General features: G+C 52.2%; 1 protein-coding gene across 2 annotated transcripts; it reads left to right on the top strand.

Moving 5' to 3' along the window:
• The first annotated feature begins 3,620 nt into the window (after positions 1-3,620).
• On the top strand, positions 3,621-5,310 carry LOC100303687 (interleukin-4). Of its 2 annotated transcripts, NM_001303181.1 has the most exon segments (4): positions 3,621-3,764; positions 4,256-4,306; positions 4,622-4,735; positions 5,200-5,310. In NM_001303181.1, coding segments are annotated over 4 exon segments (420 nt in total).
• Positions 5,311-9,953: the final 4,643 nt, after the last annotated feature.

Genomic DNA, 9,953 nt, shown 5'->3' on the forward strand with positions numbered 1-9,953 from the left:
AAATGGCCTGAAAGCCAGCCCTGTCTGAGCAGCCTTGGTTCTGAGTGGGGCTTATATTGGCAGTGGAAAACCAATGCTCCTGAGTTCCGACACTTCCTTTGATACCAATGCAGTAGTTGTGTGTTTGGGGACCCAAAATGCTTTGTGCATTTCACACTACTAAAAACTAGAGCACAAAAAAAGATGCAATTGTCTACAAATAAAAACCACAAACTAACCCAACAAAAATAGATGATGCTTTCAAAAGTTTAATAATTTAATGTCACCATATAGCTTTGTTAGCAGCAAAATGTCACAGCAAATATCACATCTCATCTATTTCAGTATGACGGTTTGTATACTAATCACGTCGGCACCCTGCCAGGAGGCAGCGCTTCTTGTCTCTGCTCATTGCAAGGTTACACCTTTGGGAAACGTGGAAACGTGGTGCAGGTTGCAAACTCTCCTTCCTCTGGCTGCATCCTGCTCCAGGTAATTTGATTCGTGCTGAAAGCCAGTGCTACTGCAGCCCCTGGAGCACAGCTCACCTTCCAGCTGCAGGGCAGCTGCAGCCACCCCCAGCAGACAGCCTGAAATCCTCCGTTTGTAAACTCAACCACTGATGGAAGAGATACCGTATGTGCTGATGCTCCATATTATACAGTGACCCACATTTGGGTTTTTTTTTCACGTTATAGAATGTTTTATTTAAGTTCTCCACCATTTTCTAAAATTAAGGAGCGGCACGCAGGAGAAAACGGCCTCAACAAAATGTCATGGCTGCTCCGAGGGTTTCTTTGAAAACTTGGATGTTATTGGAAATGAGAAGATGGTGATTGATGCTGTCCAAAATCAAGGCCTCTAAATCACAGAAGAGACAGACTGCTGTTCCTACAACCTCATGTCATCCCCTGGTCCTCATGAATTGCAGCACTGTTTCTTAATGACACAACCCATCGTGTCCCTCCAGAAGAGCTGTTGCAGGTGGGACTGACAGGGATGCTGCGTCCCGAGCCTGGGCCAGCACCTGCAGCACTGGCAGATGGCACAAGGCTGCTGCCCTGAACAGAAGGGCGCGGACTCAGCCCACCTGAAATCACACTGCCAGAGCCAGGAGCAAGCAAGGGATGCCCCAAGGGAGATGCGCTCTCTAAAATCAGACTTAGCTTCTGGCAGTGCCTAACTCCTTCCATTAGGTCCTTGAGCCCATCCACTGCCCCCAGTGCTGTTCTGTGCCTGCAGCACCGCCCTGCCTGGCCATGCAGGTGCTCCAATTCTGCCTGGGATAGGTTGCAGGGTTGCAGTGAATGTGCAGCCATCCTGCTGTCCTCTGTTATCACCATCCAGAGACACCATTATGGAAAAGTCTGACCGTGCCACCCAGAGTTTGTGGTCATTGCCCATCTTTCCAATTCATAGGGCAAGGCAAGGATTAAGCGCCACCCAAATCAACCTAGAATAACTTTGTTGAGTTAGAAACAAGTGGCGGCAACAGCATTTTGCATGCTTTCCATTTCAGGATGATGTTTTCCAATGTATTCTTGGCCCTGGGCTCATTTCCATGCTGCCCTGGCAGCAGCAACTCCCAGCTGCTGGGATGCATTCACACCTGGGGCACAGCCCTCACGGTAAGGGGATGCAGCTCAGCTGGTCCTGCTCTGTTTGCACACTCATGGTGCAAACACCTGGGGATGTCATGGTCAGGTCACAGCCTGTTGTGCCCATGTGTCCCCAGCCTTGGGGATGAGTAGAGGGAGCATTGCCAGCACCGAGCGCTGCGCATCTGATCGCTTCCTTCAGCACTGCGTGACCACTGCGAGTTAATACCTAGTGCAGCCAAGAATGAGTGCTCTTTCGCTCCCAGACCACCACTCGCTAAGTTCTGAGCTCCCTTCCCTCACACGTCCCAGCCCAGAATCCCCCTCAGCTCTGCCCCACTTCTCAGAACCGGGCTCCACTTTCAAGCTGTCATTCTCCACCCACACGAACCCAATCGGTACGTCAGCCTTTCCCATCATTGAGTTCACACTACCATATCAATATTTGAAGGAATGATTTTATCTGCCCTAGAGTGGGGTGACACACGCTCCCCACGCAGGTCTGTGGGTGCAGAAACATCCATGCCCCATGACGCCAGATCCCCGAGGCACCCGGACCCCAACAGCCGACCCCATCCGCTGGGATGCTGGCTCCTGCACCTGTTTGAGAGAGCTGAGAGCTTCTCCTGCAGGAAATGGTTTTGGGGTGGATGGACAGATAGACACATAGTTCTGTATGCACCCCAGCTGCATCTCCTCCCCCCAGCGCCTGCAGTGGTTGTGCCCAACTCTGCCTGTTTTGAGGGAAATTCAATGGCTGGAAATGATGTCCTTCCATCAGCTGCCAGGAGAGCAGTTATTGCAGGTTGTCACAGTGATGGAATGCTCCACCTCTGCTCTTCCTCTGCAGCGTCTGGGCATCCAGAACAGAAGCAAGGCATTACAATGGGATGGAGTTTGAATCTCAGTGCTGGGATGGACCACGCAGCACTTCGACTTTAGTGAGCACTAAAAAAGCTATGAACAAAACCTGGTGAAAAGGGAGATCTTTGACTCAGCAGCCTGGTCCCAGACATGGGCACTGTAGAGCTGTCCCCGCAGGATGGGGTACGTGGTGCAGAGCTGAGCCAGACCTCGCTGAAACCCCAACACCCACACGCCACAAAACTCCCTCCACTGCCTCTTCCTTTACATGCAAGAGCAATTTTTTTTGTTTCTTTGCAGATATTTAACATCTTGATAAAAATCTTGAGGTTTTCTTTCCTTGCAAATCTGATTTGGACTACTTTAGCTCAGGGGCTCTGCTGCCTTTATGGCCAAGTGCTGTGAATTCTTCCTGGCTCTGGATTCACCTACCTCTCTCCATCTGCAGCTGTTCATCGCACCTTCTCTGAGGCGCTGTGGTGATCCTCATGATGCCCATTGCCACAGCAATTGTGGGCTCATCCATGGGATCACCCCTGGGGACACACATGGCAGTGAGGTCCCCATGCCAGTGGTTGGAGTGCCCACAGAAGCAGTGCCCTTCACTGCCCCGTTCCCAAACACATGGGAGGAAAATACACCAGCATTCAAGCAATCCCACAGTGTTGTGCAAAATCCCATGGCAGGAGAGCCCACCAATGCATCTGGCTGCACATATCCACAGTGGGTCCTCCTGTGCTCCTCTTTGCTTTTTCTATGAACAAGAGAAGGAAAGGTTTGGGTCGTGAGCCCATTGCCTGGCTTTGTTTCACCCCACAGCTGTTGCTCACATTCATGGCATTCATGGCACACGCTGTGGTGCTGCACTGGGATCCTGTGGTGCCAAGCAGAAATTCTAGACTTCCCATTTCAGTATCTCTGAATCCATCAATAAGGTGATTAAAATCTGCATGGTAGGGGAATAGCACATAAAGTTGGTTAAGGGCAAAAAGTCTTTGCTGTCACCATTACATAATCCCTTCTTTGGGGAGCAGGGCCCTGCTGCCCTCTCAACAGCACAGGAAGAACCTATATTTGGTATCGGATGGGATGATGCTGCTGGGTCGGTGCTATAAAATCATGTCAGTGCCAGCAGTAAAGCACTGAAGCCCTCAGAGCAAACCAGGTGGCAGAGCCAGGATGCACCGCACACTGAAGGCTGCCCTTGCTCTCCTCTGTCTGGCAGAGCTCATTGCCTCCACACCGCTGCCGACGAGCTCCATGCCCAAGATGAAGCTGTCGGACATCACTCGAAGCATCCAGCAGCTCAACAAAGGAGAGCAGGTAAGGACCAGAGAGCTCATGGCTTTTCCTCAGCAATGGCCATTAGCTGGCACAACTGACTGAGCATCTCTAGCTGTTGGCAGTCAGTGCAGTGCACAACCCTGGCCCTCTTCTGGCATCTCCTCTCCCCATGGGGTGACATCTGGAGGGTGCAGCTCTTCCCCTTGCTGCTCAGCTAGGACAGGGCTGACACATGGGCATTGCTGAAAAAAGCTGCAAAATGCCACAGCCCACGTGGAGTGCTGCTTGGGGTGGCCATAGGCAGCCGGTGGCAGGGACATACAAGCAGCGCTGGGTGACAATGGCAGCACCTGGGGCCCATTGATGCAGTGTCCCTGCACTGTGGGATGAAGACACTGCATCTCCAGGCAGTGGTTGGCAGGGCTCTGCAATTGACAGCTGCTCCTCACCCACTGCTGGTTGGCTGTGGGCGGTGCCACTGTGGGAGTGCAGTCTGCTAACTACAGCTCTTGCTTCTGTCACCTCCCCAGGTCCCTTGCAATGACACCAGAGTGGCACAGGTGGCTTTCACGGATCGGAAGGTAAAAGAAAATTTAGAGATATGTGGAAAACACACTTTTATTTGATATAACCATAACCAGAGCACTTGCCATCACTGTGCACAGAACACAGAGCTCAGTTTGGTACTCACAGAGTGGGAGGGATCTCCCTGCCTTATAACAAAAAGGGCTGGGCTGTTGCCCAGCATCCATGGGTGCCGTTGCTGCCTACACAGCACAGTGCAGCCGAGGGTTTAGGAAGTCCCTGGGAGGACTCCCACCAGCCCTGAGCATTCGGGTGGGCAGCATGGTGTGAAGGCAGTGCTGTGGTGCTGACACTCACGTTCATGTTCACAGCTGTCGGAGCAGGAACTGCTGTGCCAGGCTGCCACAGTGCTGACCAAGGTGACCCGCTGCAAGAAGGACTACGAGCCCCTCATCACCAGTCTGCAGAGCCTGCACGGCCAGATGGTAAGCATGGGGCAGGGCGATGCCTTCATCCCCAGCAGCTCCAGCATCCCCAGCCCTGCGCATTGCACCCCACGCAGTGGCATCGCAGCCACCCCTGCATCTCCTTCTGGGGGCTGCAGCCATTCCCACACCGCAGGATGGTTCATCATGGGGGGAAGATGCTGAATCATAGATTCAGCAGGGAAGATGCTTAATCATAGAACCATTAAGGTTAGAAATGAATGATCATCAAGTCCAACCCCAGCCCATCCCCACCATGCCCACATCCCCAGGTGCCACATCTCCACATTTCTATGCTTGCAGGAGTGTAGCTGGGTGTTTTTCCCCAGCCCCCTGGACACCTCACCCCATGGCCATGAGGTCCAGGGGGACAAATGCCATGGGACCGCTTGCTTTTCCTGCTCCATTGGCTACAAACTTCTAAGCCCTGCTGTGTGCTTACATTTATGTTTCTCCTTTCCCAGAGCTGCCAGCTGAGCACCGACAACGAGATCTACCTGCGGAACTTCTTGCCAACGCTGGGGAACTTCACCCAGGCGCTGTACCGGCGGAACACAGCCACGGCTACAAACTGAAGCCCACCCCACCGCCTCCACCCTGCGGCCCCCGCACTGAGAGATTGGTTCTACAGCTCTTCACAGTTCTGAGCTCTTCACAGCGTGCACTTCCCCAGCTCTGAACCCAAACCCAACTCAGTCCTAAATGCTCAGGAGCACCCGGCCCTGGCTGTCCTCTATGGCAAAGGGAACATCCCCATCCCCATCTCCATCCCTATTCTCATCCCATCCCAAACTCCATCCCATCTCCATCCCCATACTCATCCCCATCCCCATCTCCATTTCCATCTCCATCTCCATCTCCATCTCCATCTCCATCTCCATCTCCATCATCTCCATCTGCATCCCCATACTCATCTCCATCCCCCTCCTCACCTCCATCTCCATCCCCATCCCCACCTTCATCCCCATCCCCTATCCCATCCCAGAACCTCTCTGGCTGAGGCTAAGCTCTCTGCACCCCATAACCAAGTGCTGCAATGGGTCCCATGTGCAGGGGGACGCCGGGGACACAAGTCCCCTATCCCCAGTGCTGGGTATTCCCAAAGCAGATTTCAACACAGTTCTTTAACTCATTCACCTCCCAATGCAGAGACAAGCAAAACCAAAACCAAATTATCTGCTTCCTGTTCCTCTAATGAGGGGAGGCTTCTCATCCTAACAAGATCAAGATCTAGGCTGAGGCACAGCTCTGCACGGAGGCCCCACTGCAGTGCTCATGAGATCGCAGCAGCAGCAGGGACAGGAGGCAGCACGGCCGGCACGGTGCTTTAACTTTCAGTGTCTATGTGCTTCTAAGTTATTAATAGCAATGTTAGGAGAGTCTGCACGGTAACTGGATCCAATAGATGCTCACGGGCATCATACTTCTAGAGATTATTTATTATGTTTTATTTAAATAACTTATTTTTTTACTGCACAATCTAAAGATTCAAGAAGTCTGGGCTGGTGGAAGCATCTGTTGTGTGCTTTTCTTCAGCTCAGGCCCAAATGAAAGGAAAAAGACAGCGTTCAGATGCTTTGTTTTTAACTTATATGATAGTAATGCTGTGGAAAACGGTCATATTTAAAATACTGCTACCTCACTTCCAGGGAACCGTTAGTGCCTGATTAATTGCCTTTCCGCGACAACAAATGAATGTATGCTGATGGATAATTTATTATTCTTCTCTGTATTTAAAGTATTTGTATGATGTCAGAGTTAATATATTCAAATCATTCCATATTTGGATGTTAGTATTCTGTTTTTTTTGTTTGTGACTTTGCACTGATGTTGTAGAAATGTTATGCAATAAAGCACTTGTATGGGAATTGCTGAGTTTTGGCCTGCACCACTGATTGAGCACCTGGGAAAGGACCTGGTCAGCCCTGGGAGCACAGGTGAAGGCAATCCAGAAAGGGTGGAGGCTGGCTCAGCCCCTCTCAGTCCTCATTTGAGGGCTGATGGCCAGGGAAGGATCTCTTGTTGGGGATCTCTCCTTTGTGGAATCTTCCTGTGAGCCTCCTTCTTTGGATACAGGTGAGGTTGTTGTGGTTTTTTTTGTTTGTTTGTGTCTTTTTGTTTGGTTGTTTTTGTTTTTTTTTGGGGTAATACATTCCCATTGCACCTATCTGAGACTGGTCCTACTGCCATTACAGCACTAACCAGGATCTCACTGAATGCTGCTGCTCCATCACCTCGTGCTGCCTTTCAGGTGCTGTTGGCACAGGGCTGGGGATGCTTGTGTGCTGACAGGGAGCAGGCCAACCACTGATGCATGTGTGTAATGGGGGCCAGCTGCAGCCTTGGCATTGATTTATGGATAAACCACAACCCTTCCTTTGGGCTAAAGATTAAAGGGGAAAGTTAAGATCTGTGGAGAAAGACCTGAGCATCCTGGTGGCCAACAGTGCAGTATGCTCTCATGGCTAAGAAGGCCACCAGTGTCCTGGTTGATAAAGGGTTAATGAACATTTGATGAATGCTGGCCCACGAGCCAGCAGTGTGCCCTGGTGGCCAAGAAGGACAGTGGTGCTCTGAGGTGCATCACAAAGTGTGTGGCCAGCAGGCAATGGAGGGTCTCCTCCCCTCTGCTCTGCCCTGAGGAGGGCACATCTGGAGCACTGCACACAGTGTGAGGCTCTCAGCTGCAGGCAGATGGGGAGCTGCTGGAGAGCCCAGAGTGCAGAGATGGGGGCCTGGAGCACCTCCTGATGGGGACAGGATGAGAGCCCTGGGGAGGGAGAACCAAGAGGGGATCTGCTCAGTACTGATCAGTATCTGAAGGGCATTAGGAGGACGGGGCAGGGCTGTGTTTGGTGGTACCCCGTGACAGGATAAGGGGCAGTGGGAACAAACTGAAGCCCAGAGAGCTCCATCTGAACATAAAGAACTTCCACGCTGTGAGGTGGCAGAGCTCAGAGGCACGGGGGAAACGATGACTCCCCTCTGGAGTTACTCACACCTGCCTGGATGCTGTTCTGTGCAACTGCTGTAGGGGACCTGAGAGGTGATCTCAAGAGTTTTCTTCCAACTCCTACACTTCAGTGATTCTGAGCTGGTGGCTGTGCCACACTGTGAGGCCATGGGGACACTGGTGTTGGCATTTCTGGTAACCACAGTCCCCATGGTGTGGGATGCTTCCAGCCACACTGTGGGCAGAGGAGCAGCTGGCAGCACTTCCATGGGAATGGCAGTGAGTTCATCCCTGCAGGATGAGAGCAGTGCAGGAGGAGAGAGGAGCAACGGCACACAGGTGTGCAAATTGACCATCAATTAACACACTCTTGTGAGTAGAGATAATTAAGGCAGGTCCCCAAAGCACTGAGGACAGGGCAGGTGAGTGGGATGGGGAAGGGCTGGAGCCAAGGCCTGCAGCAGAGGTGGGCTGAGCTTGGGGAGCTTCCCAGGAGCACAGCTGGGCTCTGGGACCTCTGGCCCTGAAGGGCACGATGGGGCCACACTGTGGCCACAGGCAGCAGCGCCATCCCTGCTGCGTGCCACCCTTGGGAAGACGTGCAGGAGTCTGACCTGCCCTGCACTTTGCCCATCACTCACTGATGTGGTTTTCCACAGTGATTCAGCCCAAGTAGCTCAAAGGTTACATTTTTCTGTTAATTTGGCGTTTTTTCTTTTCATCAACTCCAGTTCTAGAGCTTTCCACCGTGAGCACTGCAGGAAACGCTGTGTCTGCTGCTGCTGCCCCTCGAACAGCCTTCAGGATGCCCACCCCGTGCCACCCCATCCCCTTGCACTGCTGGCAGCTGAGCTGTCTGTGCCCGCAGGGAGCAGCACGGTGCTCCCCTTGCTGATCCCTCACAGAGGTTCCTTCTGAGTCAGCAGCGCTGCCTTCAGCCAGGGCGTAATTAGACAAACAAACTTAGTCTGGCTGTTCCTAAATTAATGGGGAGCTCGCAGACTCTTATCAAGCATCTGATGGCAAGTTGCTATTTGAGTTAGAAAAATACCTATTAGTTATTACAAAACTCCGAAGTTTCCCAGCTCAGCTTATTTCTCAGCATTATTTCCTGCAGTGATGCCACCAGCACCGGTGTTGTCACCTCCCAGGGCACTGCCAGGGCAGGACGTGGCATCCCTGGCTCTGTGTTGCTGGGGCAGAGCCATGAAGCCACGTGTCCCCATGTCCTGGTGGGTGTCACAGGGCCTGAGAGAACTGGGGAAGAGATGACTCTGGGGTGAGCTCGCTGTGGCCTGTCAGGACCTAAAGGGGCTGGGGGAAAGGAGGGCACAGACTCTTTAGCAGGGTCTGTTGGGACAGGACAAGGAGAAGTTCTTTCTAATTAAAGAGGGGAGATTTAGACTGGTTACAAGGAAGAAGTTCTTCGTGCCAAAGGTGGTGAGGCACTGGCTGCCCAGAGAAGCGGTGCCGCCCATCCCTGCAGACAGCACAGGTCAGACTGGGGGCTCTGAGCACTGGCAGAGCTGGGGATGCTCACTGTGGAGTGACTAAAAGTCACCCGCAGGTGGCCTTTAGAGGTCCTTTCCAGCCCAAACCAAGCTATGATTCTGTGTCTCTCAGCTCCGTCACAGCTCTGCAGGTCAGGAGGTCCCGGTGCCCCATGCTGACCCAGTGCTTTCTGTTTCTCCCCGTGCAGGTGGAGATAACGACCTAGACCAAACTGTGTGCACATCAAGGGTGCTTTGCATGATTTGGAGATATTCAAATGACAGGAGAGGCGAGCGATGGAAGCGCTTGGAGGATATTTGGAGGGAAAAAAAGCAGCTTTGCTCTGTTATCTGTGCGCGGTCGCATCTGCGGTCCTCAGTGTGGCTCACGGCACCCAAACCTCACGGGGAGAGAAAGTCCTGGGATACGGAGAAACAAAGAAGCAGAAAGCTGCACGGACTTTTCTTTTTGCACCATCTGCCTCCTACCACCGTTATCTGAACGGTGGAAATTTCCTACGTTGAAACGTAATGCGAGATCAGAAGAAAATCTTGACTTCTACAAAAAAGACCTGTTCTCCTAAATGGATATGAGCAACTTTGGAAAGTGCAGATAAGGGAAAAAATCAGTTTTTTCCCTCCGTTTCAGCAATTTTAAAGCCATAAATTGAGATGTTTCACCCAGAAAAGCACAGACAGGTGTGCCATAGAAGCCATGAGCTCCTCACTGCCCACTCTGCTAGCACTGCTGGTGCTGCTGGCCGGCCCTGGGGCT

The sequence above is a fragment of the Meleagris gallopavo genome, chromosome 15 (genome assembly GCF_905368555.1).
Source record: "Meleagris gallopavo chromosome 15, MGAL_WU_HG_1.1, whole genome shotgun sequence".
Lineage (NCBI taxonomy): Eukaryota > Metazoa > Chordata > Aves > Galliformes > Phasianidae > Meleagris > Meleagris gallopavo.